Source organism: Heteronotia binoei, chromosome 14 (genome assembly GCF_032191835.1).
Source record: "Heteronotia binoei isolate CCM8104 ecotype False Entrance Well chromosome 14, APGP_CSIRO_Hbin_v1, whole genome shotgun sequence".
Classification (NCBI taxonomy): Eukaryota; Metazoa; Chordata; class Lepidosauria; order Squamata; family Gekkonidae; genus Heteronotia; species Heteronotia binoei.
The window spans coordinates 46,489,441-46,515,145 of NC_083236.1; the positions used below are offsets into that span (position 1 = coordinate 46,489,441).

General features: G+C 45.6%; 1 protein-coding gene across 1 annotated transcript; it reads left to right on the top strand.

Annotated features, from left to right (window-relative positions):
• The first annotated feature begins 1,439 nt into the window (after positions 1 to 1,439).
• AARS1 (alanyl-tRNA synthetase 1) lies at positions 1,440 to 25,394 on the top strand. The gene is made up of 21 exons (XM_060253716.1): positions 1,440 to 1,525; positions 4,268 to 4,428; positions 4,800 to 4,988; positions 5,910 to 6,055; positions 7,044 to 7,235; positions 7,652 to 7,796; positions 8,453 to 8,598; positions 9,703 to 9,811; positions 9,914 to 10,064; positions 10,261 to 10,385; positions 12,609 to 12,753; positions 14,072 to 14,250; positions 14,522 to 14,635; positions 15,249 to 15,455; positions 16,783 to 16,967; positions 18,401 to 18,509; positions 19,513 to 19,626; positions 21,207 to 21,326; positions 21,776 to 21,862; positions 22,567 to 22,680; positions 24,611 to 25,394. The coding sequence occupies exons 2-21, from the start codon at positions 4,288 to 4,290 to the stop codon at positions 24,794 to 24,796; spliced, it is 2,904 nt and encodes a 967-aa protein (XP_060109699.1). The 5' UTR covers positions 1,440 to 1,525; positions 4,268 to 4,287; the 3' UTR covers positions 24,797 to 25,394.
• The last annotated feature ends 311 nt before the right edge of the window (positions 25,395 to 25,705 follow it).

Below are 25,705 nucleotides of genomic sequence, written 5' to 3' on the forward strand. Positions count from 1 at the left end.
TTCCCCCTCTTCCTCCCCACCTACCTTGTCCATTGAATAGTAGCTGCAGCTGTATAACAATCCCTGGATTAGGAGAGTGGCCAGCCAGTCAGCCAGCAGTGGCTTTGCCATGCCCCCAGCAGCCCTTATTAACCCCTGGAGAAGCCCACGCCACCCTTTCTCCACTTATGTGATTTTGGGTGGTTTGTTGGCCTTTTGACTGTGGAGGGGGTGGCCCAGGACAGAGAGGCCTTCTTGGAATGGCTGGATCTCTAGCCAGCCCAAGCAGACCTCGCTTGCCCAGGGCTCTCCTTTCTTGCATCGGGTTGCTTTTGGCTGGGGTGGTGGTGGCATATGTTAATAAATTATGCTAATGAGTTCCACCACCTATTTTTCTACAAAACGACCCCTGGCTACTGGCATTAAAGTTGTGACCTACTGCATAAATTATTGTGCTCTGCAGCCATTTTTCCTGAGCGAAGACAAAAATGTGTGAGCTGGAGGTTAAAAATCTGTGAGCTACATAGGGTTGCCAAGTCCAATTCAAGAAATATCTGAGGACTTTGGGTGCGGAGCCAGGAGATTTTGGGGGTAGAGCCAGGAGACATTAGGGGTGGAGCCAAGATCAAGGCTGTGACAAGCATAATTGAACTCCAAAGGGAGTTCTGGCCATCACATTTGAAGGGACGGCACACCTTTTCAATGCCTTCCTTCCATAGGAAATAATGAAGGATAGGGGCACCTTCTTTTGGGGCTCATAGAATTGGACCCCCTGGTCCAATCTTTTTGAAACTTGGGGGGTATTTTGGGGAGAGGCACTAGATGCTATACTGAAACTTTGGTGCCTCTACCTCAAAAAACAGCCCCCCCAGAGCCCCAGATACCCGCTGATCAATTCTCTATTATTTTCTATGGGAATAAATCTCCCTAGGGAATAATAGTTCCCAGCAGACATTTCCCTCTCCTCCCCCCTGAAGCAGGGGGAGGGCCTCCAAACCAGGGGATCCCCTGCCCCCAACTGGGGATTGGCAACCCTAGAGCTAGCTCACACTAGCTCAGCTTAGAGTGAACACTGATTATAACTCATTTGAAACGAAAAGTTGCCATTATTCCACATTAGCTGAAGTCTTGCCCTTATGAACATCACGGCTCACTTACACAATGACTCCTTGTATGACTTCCAATAATAAAAGCCCAAACGAGGAAGTAAACGATACATTTAAAAATAAAATAAAAAACCAATTCTCCTCAGAGAACAACTTTTCCCACACTGGCGGCCCCCATCTCGCCCTCAGCCCTTTCAAAGGCCACGTGACAACTTTTTCAAAGCAGTTGCATCAGCCGCTCTAAAGTCCCTGTTTCACGATGACGTTTGCAATTTGGCGAATCATGGGAGGGGGGACGATGACAAGTAGAGCTTTCGCCCAGTAATAAGCCCAAACTCAGAGCTGGTGATGATGCGATAGGCGGGACAATTCCGTAGCAGGTTTGGGTGCACGGTGGCAGCATTGCAGCAGCCGGTGGAGGAAAGGCTGCTAGGAGACAGGTAGGGCTGGGAAGTGGGGTGTGGTTGTGTTGGGGGGGAGAAGAATGAATGAAAGAATGCAAGAAGTTCTGCTAAAGTAAACTTGGGAATTCTTGCCCAGCCCTTCAAAATAAAAGCGATTCTCAGCTTCTTCTATAAGCTCTGCATTAGGGCCATAGTTGCAGAGGATGCTGGGAGTGTGGTTCATGCCAAGGGGGTGTGATATGAGTGTGTGTGTCGCTATTCCTTACAAAGCATACTAGTGTGATCCGGGCGACGAATTGCCGGGGGCGGGGGGGGGGGGGAAAGGCTAAAGCCAGCTGGGTACACTGGTAGTTTGAGTTGACTGTGGTAGAAATGAATGACCCTGCGTGCATGGCTGAATAAATATGACACTTTGCCACGTGGGAGCTTGTCATGGTGTCTGTGGCAGTGCTTGGTAAATTGGGCGTCTGTATTTGCCTGCCAAGCTGTGGTGGGGATCTTGCTGCACTCATGAATCCTGGGAAGAAGCAGAGTTGTAACTTCCACCACTATATATAGATTAGATGTGGTGTGTGTATACGTAATGCATGAAACTACTTGGGAAACAGATCATACATATATGGTGTATTTCTCTAGTGCAGGGGTGGCCAAACTTGCTTAACGTAAGAGCGACATCGAATAAACATCAGATGTCTGAGAGCCACAAGACATGAACATTAGATGTTTGAGAGGTGCAAGGCAAGGAAGAAAAATAGGTTGGGGAGGGAGGGTGGAAAGAAAGCAACTTCAACTTTAAATACTTTCTCCAAGCCAGCCGACAGGGCAGTGCGGGCTTTGAGAGCCACACAATATGTGTGAAAGAGCCACAGTTTAGCCACCCCTGCTCTGGAGGTTTCATCCAACTGTGATTAACATATAACTTATCATTTTGTCCTTATGACAAGTCTCTTGAGGTAGTTTTAGCTGAGAGACAGAGTGACTGCCTCAAGATCACTCAGTGAGCTTCCATGGGAGATTTGAACCTGGGCCTTACGTAGCCTGCACTCTGTTCACTAAATCACACCACTGCTTTGCTGGATTTTTGATTATCCTTCCAAAGTTACATAGTGTAGTGCCATTTTTGTTCTGGTGCCTTGGATGTGACTAAATGGAGTCAGGGACCTGGGATTTTTATGTTAATTATAGTTTGCTGGTTACAGATTTATATTTCCCCCTCTTGCCTTTTAAATAGTACTCATAATTTTATTGCACCTCCCATTTAACCCTTTTTGTAGCAATTTCTTCCTTCCCACTTTCTTCTGCCCTGTGGGGAATCAAGGATAATAGTGCCATAGTAATGGCACAGAATTGTACGAATTAAAATTTTATATTAGCAGCGGTTGCTAAGTGGCATCTAAGAGGAAATGGTAGTGATTTTGGGAAACTTTTGCTGAGACACGGCCATGCTGGCTACATTGAGACATTTGGAGAGATGTGAGTTCTACAGATGTCATGTGCAATATTCTCTCTAAGCTGTGGAGTCTATTGAGCAAAAATTCTACTTTGTGAGCTACTGGCATTAAAGTTGTTAGCTATTGCATAAATTACTGTGCTCTGGGTCCATTCTTCATGAGCTAAGACAAAAATGTGTGAGCTGGAGGCTAAAAATCTGTGAGCTAGCTCACACTAACTTAGCTTAGAGGGAACATTGGTCATGTGGGTATCACTTGGAAGATTGCTGCCTTGGTGTTTGGCTTTGGGAGGCTGCTGGCTTGGGCAGCATCTGTTCAGGAAGTAAGGGTCAGATCTTTCTATCTGCTCATTGTGTCCTTGATAGCAGGTGCACGTATATCAGTGGTGCAGTATTGTGTGTGTCCACAGAAAGTAGAGAGCTGCCGCTGATACCCACAAGGAGATGGCTTGCTGTCCAGATTCTGCATCTACTGCGAGGGACAGACTTTTTCTGCATGTGCATTCGTTTCCCCCTCCCATACTATTCCTTTTTAATTTTGTAAAAGAAAACTGGATGTATACTATGTTTATACTACATTTATACTACATACTTCCAGCATGAGAACAAGTGTGGTGTAGTAGTCAGAATGTTTGGAAGACATTGGTTCGAATCCTCACTCTGCCATGGGAGCACACCTGGTGACTTTGCACCATAGTCTTACACTCTCAGCCTAACTTCTCTTATAGGATTGTTGTGAGGATAAAATGGAGGAGAGGGGAATGTTGTAAGCCATTTTGGGTCTCCTTTCAGGAGAAGAGTGTGGTATAAATGAAGTAAGTGAAGTTTAAAACAAACCCGCAGATCTCTACAATGTCACTTACAATTTTTTGCATTCTCATAAACAAAAATTATTTGTTACCAGGATTGCTTCTGCTACTAAAAACCAGCCTCAGATGAATAATATGACAGTGCTTTGGGAAAACTTGTTGGTAATTCTGCAAGTAGTGAAATTCAGAATGGCAGAAATTATGTTGAGAACATCTTCTCATATCGATTTCATTCACAAACAGCACTGCTCAGAGGGTGGTTTGGTTAACTTTGGGGAACCCCGTTCCTTTTATATTGGCACCAGGTACATGGGGGCGAGACTGTTGTGAGGTAGATTGTCATTAGGCCTCAGTTTTACAGTGTTCTCAGCCTCTTAACATATACACCAACTGCATCATATAACAGTTAATGCTGCAGCCTGAAATTCCATTTCTGATTACGGCAGCTTGTACTTACACGGAAATTTAGCATTGCCTTCAAATCTTGTGTTTGCTCTTTTCTGTTTTTCCGCTGACCAGCGCTGAGTGTCGCTCTGAAGATGGAGGCTTTAACGGCCAGCCAGATCCGCCAAAGTTTCATCAACTTCTTTGTGGAGAACCGGCACACATATGTGCACTCCTCTGCCACCATCCCCCTGGACGACCCCACTCTCCTCTTTGCCAATGCTGGCATGAATCAGGTTGGATGTTACTGAGATCTAAAATGTTAACAGATCGTTTAATTTATTTAAACCCGCTGCAAATCCAACTCCTTCAGAAGAGGACAACGTTTAAAAGTGTGCTGACACCAATATCATGATCTAGACTGGTCTCCAGCACAGGGAATAGCAGCTTCACTTATGAATGGTATGGAGAGATTATATGGAGATTTTTCTCTTCCTGCCATACTGTTAGGATTGGATTAAGTGGATCAGCTGTAGGTTTAGCATGAACTGAAAAGGGTACTGTTTCACCCGTGCATAGTTGATTTAGGGTGGTAGATCTCAAACCTTTGGAGCGGGACTCCCTTAGAAACTTAAGGTTGAAACGAATCTCCTTATTTCTCTTCTAGTTCAAACCCATTTTCCTCAACACTATCGACCCCTCCCACCCCATGGCAAAGCTGACAAGAGCAGCCAATACGCAGAAGTGCATCCGGGCTGGCGGGAAGCACAATGACCTGGATGACGTTGGCAAGGATGTCTACCATCACACTTTCTTTGAGATGCTGGGCTCCTGGTCTTTTGGAGATTACTTCAAGGTACAGTTATAATGCTTTGATCTAGATGGCCCAGGCTAGCCAGATCTTGGAGGCTAAGCAGGACCGGCCCTGGTTAGTGCATGGATGGGAAGTCCAGGGTTATTATGAAGAGGCAGGCAATGGTGTTCCACCTCTGAATGTCTCTTGCCTTGAAAACTCTATGGAGTCACGGTCAGGTGTAATAGCACTTTCCACCACCATAATTATAACACTGGGTGGGTAGGGGTCAGCTGACTGCAGGTAGGTATTCAGCTGTTACCTGCTTTCTGTTCTGAGGTGCTTGGGAGAAAGGCAATATTTTAAATGACAAAACCGTGCTTTTCTCTGCAACTCTGGTAGGAAACCTGTATTTGACTACAAGTCTGCATGTGGTATGAATTTCAGCTTCTGTTTTTCAAAAACAGGATAGACCCAGTATTCAAACAATTCTGGTTCTAAATCTCTAGGCAGTACCACTTCTGACTGCAAGTACGAGTTAGAATCCTTCTCCCTGAGTTGTGAGTTTCTGTATGCAGGGAACGTTTGTTTGCTTTATCTAATTAGGTTATTGCTTTCCCAACTTGACATAATTGATTGCTTCCACATGCTAAGAAAATCTCCACACCTATTTAAACTAGCATCTCAGGATTATAGCAATCTGAAGTGGTACTGTCACATATTTAGCACCCCATTGAGAATCAGAATTATATGAACAATGGAAATATTCCGTTCTTGAAAAGCAAAAGCAGAGGTCCCTACCACGGACGGACACACAAAATATGCACAACCACATAAAGCGGTATGCATGGTGCTGTGAAATTTATATCAGCCTCTGAGTGTTGGCCACTGCAGCATTAGGGTGGAAGAGGTGGTGTCTGAAGCTCCTTTGAGAAGTTAGTAGATCATGCCAAGTGTCTTAGCTCTGCATTCTTCTCTGTTCAGGAACTGGCTTGCAAATTTGCCCTGGACCTGCTCACCAAGGAATTTGGCATCCCTATTGAGAGGCTTTATGTCACCTACTTTGGCGGAAATGAGGCAGCTGGCTTGCAGCCAGATCTTGAATGCAAACAAATCTGGCTGGATCTAGGGTAAGTGGCGGAGAATTAGGGGAACTCCAGGGTGCATTGAAACTTGGCTGTGTGTTTTGGAGAGCAGGAACCTCTGCTTGGTGATAAGTGGTATGGCAAAAGAGGGAAGCCATAAGGAGAGGCCCAGGATTTCCCTGAAAACAGAGAGAGCATGAAAGAGGCAGAGCAGCACAATTAGAATCCTGTTCTAAATTTCTGTTTGCCAGCTCCAGGTATTGCTATAACCTGAACCAGATGCTCTTTCTTGCAGACATTTTAGGTGTAGATTTGCTCAGGGCTTTTTTTTTATAGCAGGAACTCCTTTGCATATTAGGCCACACACTCCTTTTTTTAAAAAAAAACTTATGATAAGTTTATTAGAAATTCCAAGTTATACAGAACTTTGTTGGGTGAAGTACTATCAAGTAGATTAATTCCATATATCACAATTTTACTATGCATAAAGTACTATGGTATATATAACATTGTAGAACATCTTATTTAGCATTTAAGATAACATCCAGTTCGCCAATCAATCAATCTATAGATAAATAAATATTTTTCTAAGAATAAATTAACTGGTAATTGGGCTAGATTTTGACTCTTACGCTAAGAATACTGCCTTGCTCCATCCCAAGCCAAACAAAAAGGAATATTTAAATACAAAGAGAAAGAAGGGATAGCATAAGTTAGAAAGAATTTAATAATAAGTTAATAATAAGTTTAATAAGTTAGAAAGGGCCTATTGTAAGCTTCAGGAGGACTGGCTACATCAGAGGTGTGTGGCCTAGCATGCAAAGGAGTTCCTGCTACAGAAAAAGCCCTGGGTTTGCTAACTGGATGTAAACATTGCTTTTAAAAAAATGAGAAATCCACTCAATGGGTCCTGGTATCCAAAGTCTCTTTTGTAATCCAAACCACTCCTGGTTATTTAAAAAGATGTACCAAAGAACCTGCCTCCTTCTTCGTGGCCCTCTATCACTCAGACTGGGCATTTCCTTCTCCGTAGTCTGGCAGACAGCAAGATCCTCCCAGGCAGCATGAAGGACAACTTCTGGGAAATGGGAGACACAGGACCTTGTGGGCCTTGCAGTGAGATCCATTATGACCGGATCGGAGACCGAGACGCTGCGCATCTGGTTAATCAGGATGATCCTAATGTGCTGGAGATCTGGAACCTGGTGTTCATACAGTTCAACAGGTGATGCAAGAATTCCCCTGACACTTTCCCATATGTGTGTGTGGTGTTCTCTCTTTCACAGTCAGTGTAAGGATGTTGCAGGAGCCTGCTTCTCACCCACTAACTTAACCTTTGAGTTTCCTGTGTTCAATGAAGAAGCGTTCTTGTCTGTACTACATGCTGGATGTCAGATATTGGATTTTGCTTTCGGACCAGCCAGGCAGCAAACAACAGTTAGTTAGGGAAATGTTATTTGTCTTGGGTTTTATTCTGGATTGGTTTTAATTCTCACTCGTGTTTACAGGTTCTCTCAGGTTGCACATAGTCTTTAAATATCCAGTGGTGTTTTTTAACTGCTGTGAGGAATGGGGAGAGATGTGGGTCCCTGGTCATGTCTTCTGCATTACAAAGGAGGTGTGTTTCTTCCCACTCTACAGGGAGTCAGACGGAACCCTGAAGCCCCTTCCCAAGAAGAGTATTGACACTGGAATGGGTCTTGAGAGACTGGTATCCGTGCTGCAGAACAAGATGTCCAACTATGACACAGATCTCTTTGTGCCCTACTTCGAGGCTATCCAGAAGGTATCTGGCCTTGTGGGTTGCATTGTGGGTAAACATCCATCTGCAGATTGGCTGTGGGTGATCTCCCCCTCCCTCTCTCCAGAGAGCATGTTCTGTGCCCTAGCTCACAGGTTCTCAACCTTGTTAAGCCTGTGGGAACTTTTAGAATTCTGACAGAGGGCAGTGGGCATGATCACAAAATGACTGCCAGTGCAAGCAATGTCTGACACAAAAAGCCAGGGAGCAAGTTACAGATGGTTGGACTAAACGACCCTGGAGGTCCCTTCCAACTCTGGTTCTATAATACTAAGCTTATATATGCGATAGTAACTCTTCAGCATTTCATGCAGAAGCTCTGTTTAATTAGATGTGTTCTTATTTGCACAGATAGTCAGAAACCCTGTTGGGCAGAAGTCCTACCTAGCCCTGTCTGCTTTCTAAAAGCACTTGGCAGGCAGCATGGTGCCTATGGGCACCATGTTGGAGACCCCTGACCTTGAGTTTATTTGTTGCAGCAAAGCGCATCTTTCTCCCACTGAACTTCACTGCCAACCCTAGCTGGATACTTTCCCCCTTCTGTTCTCAAATGTAGCAGAGCGATCATCCACTCATTTCTCACGAGTGGAACTGTACATCTCTCTTCAGTTCTTAAATATTATTGTATTTCTTCTTCCTAGGGTACAGGGTGCAGGCCATACTCTGGAAAGGTTGGTGAGGAGGATGCTGATGGCATTGATATGGCATATCGTGTCCTGGCTGACCACGCCCGAACCATCACCGTGGCCCTTTCAGATGGTGGCAGACCCGATAACACCGGCAGGGGGTGAGGGAGTTCTGGGGTTCAGCTTGTCAACCTGGGTCATGAGGGCGTGTGGTCATGCTACAGGGCATGGGGACTAAGGTTTAGATTCTAATCCCTGTATCTGTTTGCACCCATCTTGGTCCATTGACAAAGGGTGTGTGTGTGTTGTGTTTTGGCTCCCTGAAAATGCTGAACCTTCATTACGATATGAGCGGGAACGAGGCTCATGATCCAAGCTTAGTAACGACAGAGCAGAAAGCCATATGCAGCCCTTTTAAAAACATAATGACGCTTCAGAGATGGTTCTCTCAAGCTGTTATGAGGTGACAACGATGTGACGTAAGGATTCTTGGAATGTTGGCCACCAACCCTAGCTTGGTTTTCTAACAAGGAATGAACTCCACTTGCTAAGGATGATAACTGTGATCACTGTTTTGAGGATGGAAGGTGGAGCCAGTGAATCAACTTGATCTTACCAAGCGCCATTGACTTTCAGATGACACTGCTTTCTGATGACTGAGGCAAGGTCAGAAGTTGTTATTCAAGGACGGCTGCTTGGGTCAAACCCCAAAACCAAAGTCATGTTGAATGTTAAGACCAGCCAAACTAATACAACAAGGTGTGCAGGAGTCTGAGTTCTCCAGCACTTTGTTATACTGGGTTTTGTTTTGTTTTTTTAAGGATCCTCAAAACAACTCCCCTGTGAGGTATGTTAGGCTGAAAGAATGGGATTGGCCCCAGACCATGAGCAACCAATGAGCAACCATGGCAGAGTGGGGATTCAAACCAGGGACTTTAAGATCCTAGTCTGACGCTCTTAACCACTGTGCCGTTCTGGCTTTCTGATCTCAAGGTCTCTTCCTCAGCAGCCTCTGTAAGGATGCTTTGCTGAATCCACTGAGCACAGGGTATAGCTAGTGTCAGGCTCTACCCTTGGCATTCTGGGAACGAGAAGTGATCTATGGAAGCCTTCCAACTGAAAAACATAATAACCACTAGTTGATCAAATGTCCTTTTGCTGTGCAGCAGGGCATTACGGGTGGGGCCTGTGAATCCTGGTGCTGAGGAGATTCTGCTCTCTTGGTTACAAATGAGGCTAACCTCTTGCTCTCTGTTTCTCCTCAGGTACGTCCTGAGGCGCATCCTTCGCCGGGCTGTGCGCTACGCCCATGAGAAGCTGAATGCCCACAAAGGTTTCTTTGCGACCCTGGTTGACGTGGTGGTGGAGTCATTGGTAAAGTCCTTTCGTTGCTCTTGAGACTTGGGGGTTGCTTGGGGCATGAAGCAGGGAAAAAAAGAGTTAATCGTTCTGGCTAAACTATCCCTGTTGCTTCAGGGCGGTGCCTTCCCTGAACTGAAGAAGGACCCTGACATGGTGAAAGACATCATCAACGAAGAGGAGGTTCAGTTCCTGAAGACGCTGAATAGAGGGCGCCGTATTCTTGACCGGAAGATTCAGAGTTTAGGAGACAATAAAACCATTCCTGGTATGAAACAGAACAACATAAGAGTTCAACCAGCCTGATGGCCAGTGTGATACAGTGGTTAGAGTGTCGGTCTAGGATCTGGGAGACTCCAGTTTGAATCCCCACTCTGGCATGAAAGCTTGCTGGGTGGCTTTGGGCTGAGTGGGTGCCACTCCACAAAATTTTACTCTTGGCTGTCTTACTTTTCTTTCTCCAGGAGACACTGCCTGGCTGTTGTACGACACCTACGGTTTCCCCGTGGATCTCACTGGACTGATAGCAGAGGAGAAGGGCTTGAAAGTTGACATGGAAGGCTTCGAGGAGGAGAGGAAGGCTGCCCAGGTAAAGCTCAGCCATAGCTAATTCAAGCTCATTAGGGAGCGTCAAGTGAATGTGTCGATCCATAGGTTGGTTGGTTTTAAAACTTGTGTGACTCACTTTCTGCGCACTGCATGAAGGCAGTTTACAGCCGGAACTCTTGCATGGCCAAAGGTGTGAGCCTTGAGAGTGAGACGAAGGACAAAGAACCCTTAACCCATAGCTCACAGCTTGTGCCTTCGGAGGAGTCAGCTCAGAATCCAGGAGGGGAGCAAGGCACAATTTTGCTTTGAGTTTAGCGATGTTGCATTTCTTATTGGTGCAAGCTCCTCTGCGCCCATTTGAGGAGAAAAGCATAGTGCATATATTTAAATCAATAAATAACACTGTAAAAAGAAATGCAGAATTTTTTTCCCCAAAAGTGCTAAATGTACTCAAAAACAACCAGTGGCACAATGGAAAGCAGAACAGTCACCTCTCTTTCATGTATTATTCCCTGAAGATAACACTTTATTCTCCTAATGATATAGCCCAAAATTGAATTTGCCTTTTTAGCCACCGCATAACATTGCTGACTCATGTTCAGCATATGGTCCTCTAAGACCCCTAGATCCTAATAGATATTGTTATTGACTGTTTCAGAGGTTAGCCAGATAGAACAGCTATATATATATATATATATAATCTTCCTTCCCACAGCAGACCCCCTGTGAGGTGGGTGGGGCTGAGAGAGCTCTCACAGAAGCTGGCCTGCCCTGTTGTTTTAATTGTAGACTATTAATTTATTGTTGGATTTTAATTGTTTTTATTATGTTTGTAATCCCCCCTAAGCCCGTATGGGAAAGGGCAGAATATAAATCTGCCAAATAAAATAAAAAATAAAAATACCTATGGCTGACCCAAGGTCATTCCAGCAGGTGCAAGTAGAGGAGTGGGGAATCAAACCTGGTTCTCCCAGATAAGAGTTTGCACACTTAACCACTACACCAAGCTGTAGCAATTTAAGAGACCCACAAGATTTGCAGGGTATAAACTTTTGAGAGTCAAGGCTTCCCTTTGTTGGATGTTGTTGGATGTGTGTGTATTTACATTCATAGTGCATGGTTCACAAAAACCAGAAACAGGAAAAAACAAGAATGGATGTAGAAAGGGCACAAGGAAGGAAAAATAAGCAACAGTTCAATTCTAACTTCCAACTAAGGATGCCTAGAGAAAGTAGTGGAACACATTTTGAGTCCAGTGACATCTTTAAGACCAACAAAAGTTTTTTTCAAGGAATGAGCTTCAGTGTACAGGCACACTTTCTCTGATACTGGCTCTCACGACCCCTTTTGTTAACAGAAAAGCAAATCCCTTTCATTAAAAAATTATTATATCTGACTCTGGACTCAGAATTTGTTCTGCTGCTTCACACCGACATGGTTGCCTACCTGGAGAAAATACTATTATCAACATAATTTAGTAGGCATAAAATGCACCTTGACTTTCATTTGAGCAAAGATGAATGAATGCATTGAGAGTCGTTGCAGTCTGAGTAGCCAAATGCCTATGGGAAAGAGTTTAGTTTCTTTGTTGTGCATCAGCATGTCTCTCTTTCTGCTAGCATGCAGGAACCTGCACTCTTACAAAAAGGCAGAGCTTTTTAAAGATCTGGCCATTGACTGCTTTACATCTTGCCTTCTGTAGAGCTGCAACTCTCCCACCCTGGAAGAGCTTTCTGTTTAGAAATTAAATTGGATTCAGCCTTGCTGGCCTGACCTGAATAGCCCGGGCTAGCCCAATCTCATCCAATCTCAGAAGCTAAGCAGGGTCAGCCCTGGTCATTATTTGAATGGGAGAACACCAATGAAGTCCAGGGTTGCAATGCAGGGGCAGGCAATGGCAAACCCACCCTTGAACATCTCTTGTTTTGAAAACCCCACTGGGTTGCCATAAGTTGGCTGCAACTGGATAGCACTTTCCACTACCACAGCCTTGCTGGTCTTTTTATCCCACAGTCCTAAACGCAGGCGCAAAATCCTAGTAAGTGTGCTTTGGATGGCAGCCTTTTTTCCTGGTGATGGCTGGAAAGCTTGCTCGGACAATCTGTAAACATATAACAGAGTTCAAAATTAGTTTCATTAGTTGATCTGCCCCATCTGGTCCAGTGCTGTTTTGTAGCCTCTAGGGAGGATGGCCAAGGGCACTGCTGATGTACTCAGGCCTCCTTTTCCTGCCTTTCACCCTTGGGTTTGTTACTGTTCCCAGCTCAAATCCCAGGGCAAGGGAGGTGGTGATGAAGACCTCATCATGTTGGACATCTATGCTATTGAAGAACTCCGGTCCAGGGGTCTGGAGGTTACAGACGACTCTGTCAAGTACAACTATACGTCGGATCCCAGTGGCACATATGGTAGGTTTTAGGCTATTTCTTTTTATTGTAAGATCTCACAGCACTGGCCCATTATCTCCCTTGCAACATGACAACAAGGAGTTGGCTTTAGTCAAATTCAGCTTCCTGTGCCTTCTTTCCTCTTAAAATCCCTACACCCAAAGGCATCTATAATTAGGAATATTCAGCAGTTTACAAGATTACAAACAAGAGGGCCTGCAAGGACTTGCATGGAACACCCTCCTTAGTTTTCCCTCTTCTCCTGCTTCCTACTCTCCTAACAAAAAGAGCCTCGTGGTGCAGAGTGTTAAAGCTGCAGTACTGCAGTCGGAGCCCACAGCTCACGACCTGAGTTCGATCCCAGCAGAAGCTGGTTTAGGTAGGCAATGGCAAGTTGACTCAGCCTTCCATCCTTCCAAGGTCGGTAAAATGAGTACCCAGCTTGCTGGGGGGAAAGTGTAGATGACTGGGGAAGGCAATGGCAAACCACCCCGTAAAAAGTCTGCCGAAAACATTGTGAAAGCAGCGTCATCACCCCAGAGTCTGAAATGGCTGGTGCTTGCACAGGGGACCTTTTCTTTCCACTCTCCTAACAGCCAAGCTACCTTTATCTACCTTCCCATCTTCAGGTTCCCCTTCTCTGGCAGTCTCTACTTGCAAAAACTGTGGCACAGTTGCACAGTGTTGGTTGCTAGGCCAGGTCAGTTGCAAAATGGGGAACCTACAAAGACTTAGGACACTTCATTCACCCCTGTATCTACTTTCCCATTCTATTCCCTCCTGGTAACACCTGTATCATCTTTCCCTGCTTCCTTCTTTCCTTCCCACCAACCATCCTACCTTTTATCTTCTCCCCACCCCCCCAATCTTCAGCTATGTTTGTTATTTGTTTTATTTATACCCCACCTTTCTCCTCATTGGGGATCCAAAGCGGCTTACATCAGAGTTTTGAGACAACCTGAGCCTCTTGGCTGCTATATTCATTGCATTCCTAAGCAGAGTTTCACCCTTCTAAGCCCACAGACTTGCACTGATTACTGATACTCCCTCTAAGCTGTGGAGTCTTGTGAGCAAAAACTCTAGTTTGTGAGCTACTGGCATCAAAGTCATGAGCGAGTAATTTGGCGACTGCATTAATTGCCTGCTCTGGGGCCATTCTTCCCGGGCTAAGACAAAAATGTGTGAGCTAGCTCACACTAACTCAGTGTAGAGGGAACACTGCTGATAACCTTTATTGGAGTCACCTGCCTCTTGTTTTGCCCTCTCTGCGGCCTGTCATGACTTTTAAATAAAGAGTTCTGTGCCCCTCCTCCACCACTTCCCGCTCCCCAACCTGCAGAGTTTGACAGTCCTGTGGCCATGGTGAAAGCCCTCCGCCGGGACAAGAAGTTTGTGGAAGAAGTGTCTACGGGCCAGGAGTGCGGGATCATCCTGGATCAGACCTGCTTTTATGCGGAGCAGGGAGGACAGATCTACGACGAGGGTTATCTCATGAAGGAGGACGATGGCAGCGAGGATGTATGTTGCTGCTGCGACTTTGGCATTCAAAAAGTCATTGGGCGGGTCTTTGGGGATGGTGTTGTTGAATATTTTGCCATTGTGGTGCTGAAGACTGCAATGAAATGCCTGTATCTGTCTCCGCAAATACATACCCCCATGTTGGGTCCCAGAATCTGACTTCTTCTCAGGTTTCTGGATCTGTTGTTTGGGTAGGTGGTTACAAGAGCCCCAGCCCCTCCGTTCCTGCCCTTGCCAATATAGTCGTCTTCTTTTTTTTTGGTTTCTATAGAAGACAGAGTTCACAGTGAAGAATGTACAGGTGCGTGGGGGCTATGTGCTCCACATAGGCACAGTCTATGGCAACCTCAAAGTAGGAGACATGGTTCGGCTGTACGTGGATGAGGTGAGTGGGTCACAAGACCGGGATAGAGTAATCTCTTGAATGTTTTTCTGGATTCACATCTTAGCTATTTAAGCTAAGATCCATTTCTGGTTTGTTCTGGGGATACTGGAGAACGTTTCTTTTTGTAATTGGTGGAAAGTAAAAAGGCATGGTGCAATTTTTTGTAAATAAATACACTTGTGGGCTGGGTGGCTTGGGGACTAGCAATGGATTGTACTATTCAATTGCCCTCACAATAGTAAGTTTGCCTCTATAGTAAGTTTATGGCATCCCAAAATAAGGGCTTCAGTGTTACGGAGTCTAGGCATTGGGGCATAACATACAAACCTCAAAGGAGAGATGCAGTGTTGAGCTATGAACCAAGAGGAAAAATGCACATTTAAGTGATGTGCATTTAAGTGATTTATGTTTGAATTGACCTTTAATCTTCGTGGATTTCTGAAAACATGATCATTTGGGGTGAAACCTTTTTATCAAATTGAGATTAAAATTTGGTGAGGCTGCCGAGGATTATATAAAATGGCTTCTGGAGCAAGATGCAGCACAGCTGTAGGCTGTCTGGTTGCAGGACCCCCATTTCCACTATCACTTCATATCCATCTTTAATTTGCAGTCCAGGCGAAGACCCATCATGAGCAACCACACGTCCACCCACATCCTCAACTTTGCCTTGCGTGCTGTACTGGGAGAGGCCGACCAGCGAGGGTCCTTGGTTGCCCCAGACAGGCTACGATTTGATTTTACTGCAAAGGGAGCCATGTCTACCAAGGAAATCAAGAAGGCAGAAGAGATTGCCAATCAGATGATTCAGGAAGCCAAGGTAGAGTGCATAGTGATTTAACTTTCAGGGCTGGGTTATACTTAGTGCTGGAATCCCTAGGACAGGGGTGGCCAAATTTGCTTAATGTAAGAGCCACACAGAATAAATGTCAGATGTTTGAGAGCTGGAAGGAAGGCAAATAGATTGGGGTGAGACAGAGGTGGGAAGAAAGTAACTTTAAATGCATTCCCCAAGCCAGCTGACAGGTGATGCTGCTTTGAGAGCCACCAATATGTGTGAAAGAGCCACATATGGCTCCTGAACCACAGTTTGGCCACCCCTGCCCTAGGGTGTTTAGCAACTTGCCTGCACTCTGCTTGCATGCCTTAGACAGAACTGTACTCCAAGGCCAGTTCTCAGATCACCAACATAGGTTTTTGTACGTCTTTGTTCTAGAGCAGGGGTTGCCAAAAAGGTGCCCACCAACACCTTTCCTGGCATCCACCAAGTGCTTTTAGAAAGTGGGTGAAACAATATGGGACTTTTGCCCAGCTGGGCTTCTGATTGGCTACTGGAGACTTGATTGACTGTGCAGATTAAAATAATGCTTCAATTGGAATTGTCTCCACAGTGTCAGTTTTATTCCTTATATTTCCTCTTTGGCAGTGTCTTTTTAAAATTTCTCTTCTCTTCTGTATTCAAATATCTTGTGGGCTTCAGCCAGTTTGGTGTAGCGGTTGAGAGCACAAACTCTGATCTGGGAGAACTGGGTTTGATTCTTCATTCCTCCACATGCAGCCAGCTGGGTGATCTTGGGCCAGTCACAGTTCTCTTAGAGCTGTTAGCAGTTCTCTCAGAGCTCTCTCAGCCCCACCTACCTCACATGCAGTGTTCCTTCTAAGCTGAGTTAGCATGAGCTAGCTCACAGGTTTTTAGCCTCCAACTCACACATTTTTGTTTTAGCTCAGGAAGGATGACCCCAGAGCACACTAATTTATGCAGTAGATCACAACTTTAATGCAGGCAGCTCACAAAGTAGAATTTTTGCTCACAAGACTCTGCAGTTTAGAGGGAACATTGCTCACAGGGTATCTGTTGTGAGAAGGGGAAGAGGAGGAGATTGTAAGCTGCTCAGAGACTCTGAGCGAAGGGCAGGGTAGAAATCCAATCTCTTTTTCTTCAGCAACCATTTTATGTTGTTCCCACCACCCTGTATCAGAATTCCAAGTGCCCTCAAGCTCACAAAGGTTGGGGAACCCTGGTTGGATAGGCTGCCATAATTGTTTGTGTTTATATGTGTTTTAAAGACTAACCCCTTTTCTGTAAAGATTCATTCATTCACTGTGACATGAAAAGGGCTTTATCAATCTTGTGGCCTATTCGTCAGGTTGTCTATGCCAAGGACTGCCCTCTGGCAGCGGCAAAAGCCATCCAGGGACTGCGAGCAGTGTTTGATGAGACCTACCCCGACCCCGTGCGTGTTGTCTCGATCGGCATACCTGTGGAGGACATGTTGGCTGACCCCTCCAGTGCTGCCGGTTCAGTCACATCTGTCGAGTTCTGTGGAGGAACGTAAGTACTGAAGCATTCGCTGCTCCTTATGCTTTCCATTTGCCTGTCCCAAATGATTTTAGAACTTTTTTATTGTCTCAATTACATGTGCATCTCACCCGTGTTATGAATGGCAGATTAATGAGGACCCCTTTTCCAGAGCATTTGTGTGACTGTTCTCTAGGGAAGATCAGTGTGTTTGTGCCTATTTTATTGGAATGCCCTTTGTATGCAACCCCTGCTAATTGATTTTTAACATACTATTTGGACTATTTTTAACAATATTTCCTTTTTACCTTATAAAATCTAACTCCTTCTATCTGACAGATTTCCCAATATTGCCCTTTTTATCATTAAATCTAGTTTGGGCCTAAATCTTGAAGATGAAGATGATTATTATTACTTTAATTTTCTATCGCACCCTCTCCATAAGCGGACTCAGGGCGGCTAACAGTCTGTTTAAAACAATTCGAAAATACAATTTAAAACAGTAAGGCAACAATTAAGTACATAAAATACATATCATGGTGCTGTTGACAACTTCAATAGGCGGGATCGTAACTTTCTTTCTGACGGTAATCCTACGGTGGTCATAATTCCTTATGAGTAATATCGCTCAGCAGAGTAGGATGGCAGTCCTCTCCCATTTAAATATTAAAGGCCTGACGAAATAATTCAGTTTTACAGGCCCTGCGGAATTGGGAGAGATCTTGCAGGGCCCTTATGTCCTCCAGGAGGGCATTCCACATTGCTGGTGCCACCACTGAGAAGGCCCTTGTATCAGAGCAGGGTAAATTATTTCTCAAGATATTTGATCAAAAGAGCTTTAATCAAATTAAAAGAAAATACTGTAGAACGAAGAGAGATTCTGATCCACAGAAAGAGGGTTATGCTCGTGTAGAACGGAGATGCTTAGAAACTGCTGTGTGTTTGCCAGGCTCTGTCTGTTTTGAATTCTCTCTATCCTACTTATCCTGGTCTGTAAGCCCAGTGGAAGAGAGATCATGTCACTACCCTGTATTAAACAGGGCAACTAGTTAATTTCTTTCAGTCCTAGCAGTGGCAACTGTGGTAGCTTGCTTCTATGTGCAAAGCCATAAGGCATCAAAGACCAAGAGATGTCAACAAAAGGATCTGTGGCAAAGCCAGGACTTTTTTTGTAGCAGGAACTCCTTTGCATATTAGGCCACAAACCCCTGATATATCCAATTCTTCTACAGCTTACAGTGGGCCCTGTACTAAGAGCCTTGTAAGCTCTTGGAGGATTGGCTACATCAGGGTGTGTGGCCTAATATGCAAAGGAGTTTCTGCTACAAAAAAAAGCCCTGGGCAAAGCTAAGATCTTCCTGTCCCCTGTGGGTCTCTCATTTGCAGTTCTAAATAAATTTGTTAAGGCAGAAGGCGTGGGGAAAAAAGAAAACTGAGGTATTTCTCCGCATTTGATGTTCCTGCAGGCACCTGCAGAATTCCAGCCATGCTGCTTCCTTTGTGATTGTGTCAGAGGAAGCGATCGCCAAAGGCATCCGGAGGATAGTGGCCGTAACTGGAACAGAAGCCCAGAAGGTGAGCAGAAGGGGAGTGGGCGGGAACCTTGGGAAGGCGGGAGGGGCCCTGACCCAGATGACACTTTGGTCATGGTCACTTTGGTCTGCTTTGCATGTGGAAGATTCCCAGGTTTGACCCTGGCATCTCCAGTTACAAGATCTTGGGTAGTAGGACTGAGAAAGACCATTGCCTGGAAAGAGAGCTGCTACCAAGCCCAGCAGACAGTGCGGGGCTGACTGACCACTCATCTTGTTTCATATTAAAGTAAAGGTAGTCCCCTGTGCGAGCACTGAGTCATTACTGAAGCTGCAAATGTCAAAATCCTTTCCTCCAGGCACGCGTGTGCATGCACTACATCAGGGATCCCAACCCTTTTTGTGCTTGTGGGCAGTGGGCACAAGTCACCAAACGGCTGCTGCAGGAGCTGAAGCCAATCACAAAATGTCAGGGAGCAAGATGATATATGACTCTGATAGTAACTCTTCAGCATTTCAGACAGAAGTTCTCTTTCAACAACATGCCTTTTTATCTGCACAGCCCATTGGAAGCCCTACCTAGTCCTGCCCCCTTTTTGAAAGCACTTGGCGGGTGAAGGAAATAATGGGCTGCACCCAGCAGCGTGCCAACAGAACTAAAAAGGGGGGGAGATGATAGATGACTGATTTGTTGTTGCACAAAGTCACCGAGTTATACTGCCCAAATGAAAAAAGGACATTGCTTATAATTGAGCCATTTGGACTTTTGATACTTGTTGGTTTGTTATGTGTTGTTGATGTTTCACAAAGTCCCTAGGCATTCCTCCAAGTAGGCTTCGTCGGGGGAATCAGATCTTTCACCTAGTGCAGGAACCGTCCACAGCAGTTAAGTTCTTAAGATCAACCAACACAGCAATCAATAAACTAGCATTTGATGAGGCTGAGAGAGCAATAGTTGGGAGGGGGGGTTATACTTAACTGCTCATTGTTAACTGAAAGGTTTCTTTTTTGTGCTGCTTACCGGTTGTCGAACTTCTCTTCCAAAGGCACTGAGGAAAGCAGACAGCCTTAAGAAACTGCTGTCTGACCTGGAAGCCAAGGTGAAGATGCAGACTGCTCCCAATAAAGAAGTCCAGCATGAGATTGCAGACCTCAGCGAGGTACAAGACAGCTTTGGCTACTCTGGGGGGGGGGGGGATTGCAACACCTGCCCCAGAATCCTCCAGCTGTTGGAGAGCCACTAAAGACTGTGCTGTTTTGCCGAATGCTGAACAGGAGAGGCTGCTGGCTGTGCAGCATAGTCTCATAGTCAAAGCTTGAGGTGTGCTCTGCACCAGGGGTGGCCAAACTTGCTTAATGTAAGAGCCACATAGTATAAACGTCAGATGTCTGAGAGCCGGGAGGGAAATAGGAAAGAATAATAATTTTTAACGTTAAATGCATTCTCCGAGCTGCAGGCTGGCTTAGTTGGAGAAGTGCTTTAAAAAGACAAAATGGGTTCTCCAAGCCAGCTGGGCAGGCAGTGGGGGGCTTTGAGAGCCACACAAGATGTGTGAAAGAGCCACACGTGGCTGCTGAGCCTTGGTTTGGCCATCCCTGCTCTGCACCAATATAACCCAGAATTTATAGGCAGGGAAGGGAAAGTTGGTATACAAAGGAAGATAATTTCATAACCCTCCATTGCCTCATTATGTTTCTAGAAGAGAAGCCTTTTATGCAAAGAACTGAATCAGGCCCTTAAGGTCTTTCCCAGGAAGGGCAGATTCTGACACCTGCAATTCAATATGCAAAGTAATATATTTTCCATTATTGCATAATTATGTTCCTAGAAGCCATGAATCAAGGAGCTACGTGAAGCATAGATTCTGCCCTTCCCAGGGAAACCAGATTCTAAGACCTGTAATGCATTTGCGCTAAATAATATATTTTCATAAATCTGCATTGAGTAATCATGTGCCTGAAAGCTACAGAGAAAAGAAGACTTAATCAGGGTCTTACTATTCTTTATAGAGGCCTTTATTGTGCATGGGATAGAGAAGGTAGAGAAAGAAGTACTTTTCTCCCTTCCTCACAATACGAGAACTCATGGACATTCAATGAAATTGCTGAGCAGTCGGGTTAGAATGGATAAAAGGAAGTACTTCTTCTACCGAAGGATGATTAACACATGGAATTCACTGCCACAGGAGGTGGTGGTGGTTACAGGCATGGACAGCTTCAAGAGGGGATTGGATAAACATATGGAGCAGAGGTCCATCAGTGACTATTAGCCAGAGTGTATTGTTGGAACTCTCTGTCTGGGGCAGTGATGCTCTGTATTCTTGGTGCTTGGGGGGGGGGGTGCACAGTGGGAGGGCTTCTAGCCCCACTGGTGGAACTCCTGATGGCACCAGGGTTTTTTGGCCACTGTGGATCACAGAGTGTTGGTCTGGATGGGCCATTGGCCTGATCCAACATGGCTTCTCTTATGTTCTTACTGAGGGCCTGAGATTTTTTTTTTTACCCACCGGATTTGAATCTTATCCCAAAAAACCCTATAGAAGCTAGATGTTTGTTTGTTTTTAAAGAAAAGTTGAGATTCTTGGGATTCCATGCTGGCCCATATGGAGGTGCTCGATTCTGCTTGGCCTGACCCCAGATGCACAAAACTTACAGCCCTGCCTGTAGCAACGGGAATACAACCAACTCAGCCCCTTGTGAGTCAAGGTGAGAGACTTCCAAGTTCTTCTTCCATTTGCAGACCCTGGCCACGGCTGTCATTCCTCAGTGGCAGAAGGATGAACTGAGAGAGGCTCTCAAAGCACTGAAGAAGGTTATGGACGACCTGGATCGTGCCAGCAAAGCCGACGTCCAGAAACGAGTGAGCTTGTCCTTTCCATGCCCCTCCTGCCCTCCCCCTTCACATCTTCCCTTGGCTGTGTCATACATGGAGAGTGCAAGTGAGAAGAAATGGTTGTAACACACATAGGGCAGATAAGCAGGAAAGGGCTCTGCCTCCGCTCTTAGTATTTTAAAGGGACAGCCGACTTTCCCGTGTGTGTCTCTTATGTACTCCATGCTGGCTGAATACCCAGTCAAATGTGCTTTTGAAGCCCCATGATGTAGACCATTCAGAGACATACACCCCTTCCCAGTCCATTGCCTTGAGTTCTATGGAAGAAAGGCAGAATGTCTATGCTGTAAACTGGAAGTCAGTCATGGGAGATGCTTCTCTTGGGTGCCTGAAGCAATTCTGAAAGGGTTGCATCCCTATTGGTCATGCTCATGGGCAGCCCTGGGTTATGTTTGAACATTTTCTTGCTCTCCCAGGTCCTGGACAAGACAAAGCAACTGATCGAGTCTCACCCCAACCAGCCGCTGGTTGTACTGGAGATGGAAAGCGGAGCTTCTGCAAAGGTAGACCAAATGAATGGCCACACTAGCCCTTCTCTCCTCTCTCACAGGCATGTGTTTTAGTGGAGATAGAGCTAGTGTTCACTGTAAGCTGAGTTAGTGCAAGCTAGCTCACAGTTTTTTAGTCTCCAGCTCACACAGTTTTGTCTTAGCTCAGGAAGGATAGCCCCAGAGCTAACTAATAGCCTACAACTTTAATGCTAGTAGCTCACAAAGTAGAACATTTGCTCACAGGACTCCACAGCTTAGAGGGAACATTGGATAGGACACAGGTGGCTTGTTTGCTTCTCTTGTTGCAGACATATAGGCCCAGAGAGGTGAGAATAGCATCAGTTGCTTCTGGTGATGATTTGGGGCTATCCAGCTCCTTTTCAGTGCAGTACAGTTAGCCCTTAGCCCAAGGATATATGGATGTACCACCAGATGGCAGGTTTTCAACCAAACAGGCCCAGAGTGAAAGCAGACATAGGACGTCCCTTCAGTTGTCAAGATGGGCTAGCTGCATCAGAGACCTTCACCTGGCATGGCATCCGACACTGTGTAGCAAACCTGGCTCTCAAATTAGAGGATCAAGAGCGGAATGTAACCCTCCAGTACTTACGAGACTGTGCTGACGAGGGCAGTGGTGCTTGGGGTGGATTCAGACAGCTGCCACCTATCCTGGCAGCATGCTTTTTGGTTCACTGGATCACTTGTTCGCACTGCAGGCGCTGAACGAGTCGTTGAAGCTGTTGAAGACTCATTCTCCCGAGACAGCTGCCATGCTTTTCACAGTGGATAACGAAGCCAGCAAGATCATCTGCTTATGCCAGGTTCCTCAGGTAAGAGAGAGCTGGACTCCATGGGGCTCTGGCAGAAAAGCGGTATAGGCCACTGGACCCTGCATTATTCCCCATTCCTCCACATGCAGCTGCTGGGTGACTTTGGGTAACACACTGGAAATGTCAAGACTGTGTGCAATTGCAATAAAAACGGCCAACGCCATGCTGGGAATTAGTAGGAAGGGAATTGAAATCAAATCAGCCAGTATCATAATGCCCTGTATAAATCGATGGTGCGGTCTCATTTGGAATACTGTGTACAATTCTGGTCACCACACCTCAAAAGTGTTATAGCATTGGAAAAAGTGCAGAAAAGGGCAACTAGAATTATTAAAAGATTGGAACACTTTCCCTATGAAGAAAGGTTAAAACACTTTAGCTTGGAGAAATGTTGACTGAGGGGTGACATGGTAGAGGTTTACAAGATTATGCATGGGATGGAGAAGGTAGAGAAAGAAGTACTTTTCTCCCTTTCTCACAATACAAGAACTCGTGGACATTCAATGAAATTGCTGAGCAGTCGGGTTAGAACTGATAAAAGGAAGTACTTCTTCACCCAAATGGTGATTAACACATGGAATTCACTGCCACGGGAGGTGGTGGCAGCTACAAGTATAGACAGCTTCAAGAGGGGATTGGATAAGCATATGGAGCAGAAGTCCCTCAGTGGCTATTAGCCACAGTTTATTGTTGGAATTCTCTGTCTGGGGCAGTGATGCTCTGTATTCTTGGTGCTTGAGGAGGTGCACAGTGGGAGAGCTTTTAGTGGCCCCACTGGTGGGCCTCCTGATGGCACTTGGCGGAGGGATTTTGGTCACTGTGTGACACAGAGTATTGGATGGGATGGGCCTGATCCAACATGGCTTCTGTTATGTTCTCTTATGTTCTTATGGGTCAGTCCCAGTTCTTTCAGCGCTGTTCTCTCAAGAGCAGTTCTCTCAGAGCTCTCTTAGCTCCACCTGCCTCACAGGGTGTCTGCTGTGGAGAGAGGAAGGGAAGGCGATTGTAAGCCACTCTGAGTAAAGGGAGGGGTATCAATCAAATCTCTTCTGTCTGTCCTCAAGCCTTATAAAACAGGACATTTTTTAAGAAGCACTTTTTAAACAAAAATTGGGGTGCTTTTAAAAACATGTTTTATAGGTGCTTTAATGTTAAATATTTCACTTGAGATACGTCTTGAGAAAGCAGGCCATAAATGCTGTTGAATAACAATAAATCAATTAAAAACCTTCTAGCTGCAGAGTACAAATGCCTGACTTGGAAAGCTTAAAAACCAAATAATCATTATGTGCTTCTCCAGCGAGAAAAATCTTAATCTGCCCTGTGCGAAAACAGTCACAGAGGGTTTCCTCTGGAAGATTATTCCACAGGGTGGGTCCTACAGTTGAAAATAGTACATGTCCTGGCTGTATGGTGGAAGCAACCAAAAGTGATTAAGTTGGTATGTGGGTCAGGGAGACTAAGCATGCATGACTCTGCGACAGCAAATTACGAGTAAAAAGTGACTTTTTTGTGGCAGAAGCTTTTGGGAACTACGAACACTTCAGGCACAGCAGGCTCTGGTTCTAGGAACGTTTGTGGTGCAACTGATCCGTCAGTCTTGAACACACTTTTTTCTTTTTTGGAATAAACCAGACGTTGCAGGAAAACTTGGAAAATTCCCTAACACCGGAGAATCTAATGTGCCTGCCCTGAGTGGCCTAGGCTAGCTTGATCTGGTCAGATCTCTGAAGCTAAGTAGGGTCAGCCGTGGTTATTACTTGGATGGGAGACCTCCACAGAAGTCCAGGGTTGCTACGCAGAGGCTGGCAATGGCAAACCACCTCTGAACATTTCTTGCGTTGAAACTCTATGGATTGCTGTAAATCATCTGTGACTTCACAGTACTTTCCACTGCCACTGACGTGCACTCTCTCTTTCTGTCTCCCAGGAAGTGGCCAGCAAAGGGCTGAAAGCCAGTGAGTGGGTGCAGCAGGTGTCGGGACTGATGGATGGCAAAGGGGGTGGCAAGGACATCTCTGCTCAGGCGACAGGCAAAAACGTTGACTGCCTCGAGGAAGCCCTGAAGGTGGCCACAGACTTTGCCAAGCTCAAGCTGGGGGAACTGAAGAACTGACCTCAGTCCGGGCCTGCAATGAAGAAGGGAATTCCACGTCCTCAGCCAATAGGGTTGGGAGCTGACTTTAGTGGCATTGATGGAGATGCAGGCTGTGGGTTCTTGTTCTTTGAAATTTCACCAGCTCGGGCAAGGGACCCAAATGCAGGCCAAAATGCCAGCGCTGCACAGATTCTAATCTAGTTTAATGGTAATAACTGACCCATCCCACGATGCCTGCTGTCAGTTAGCTGTCTCAGAAAAAAAAAATTTTGTGTAAAGCAGTTTGTCATTTGCTTCCTGACGTTGTAAGTTCAGTGCTCAGAGCTGCTGTTCCCCATTGTACAGTTTAAAGAATCACGACCAGGATTCTGCACGCACAACCTCCGTCCATGCTTGGACATTTGAGCCGGTTGCTGTCACATGGCCAGGCAGAGGGGTAAACATCAAAGCTGCTATTTATCCCTTCCTCGTCTCTGTAACTGTGACTGCTCTTACCGCTGGTCATACTATTAATCTGCGTTGTTTGTAGCAAAGCCTTAGGCGGGCTCCCTTGCCCCAGCGTGAGGAACTGTGGCTGCTAGGTTGAGTACTAAATAAAAGAACAGATGCAAATGTGTATGTGGGCATTTGTGGCTATCAAAACAAAGTGTGCACATGAGCTGTTGCTTTATAAAGAATGCCCCTTGCATTGGCAATTGGTGCATATTAGGTTTCTATATCTGTTTGGGAAACAGCAAGGGGAAGGGGGTGAATCACATAGCATATCATGAGAGGGGAAGGCTACGATGGATGTTCTGTTTTGCAGATTCCAAGCCTGCATTTCTATGCATTAAATCAAGAAGTCGCCAACCTTTTTCAGCCTCTGGGTACCCTTGGAATTCTGACACAGTGTGGTGCAGGGGTGGCCAAACTGCTGCTCAAGAACCA

Bases quoted from the DNA above. Each gene is read 5' to 3' on its own strand.
- AARS1 (XM_060253716.1), top strand. From the start codon at position 4,288: ATGGAGGCTTTAACGGCCAGCCAGATCCGCCAAAGTTTCATCAACTTC. The intron at 18,510-19,512 runs GTGAGCAGAAGG...TCTCTTCCAAAG, and splicing joins CTGGAACAGAAGCCCAGAAG to GCACTGAGGAAAGCAGACAG. The intron at 19,627-21,206 runs GTACAAGACAGC...TTCCATTTGCAG, and splicing joins AGATTGCAGACCTCAGCGAG to ACCCTGGCCACGGCTGTCAT.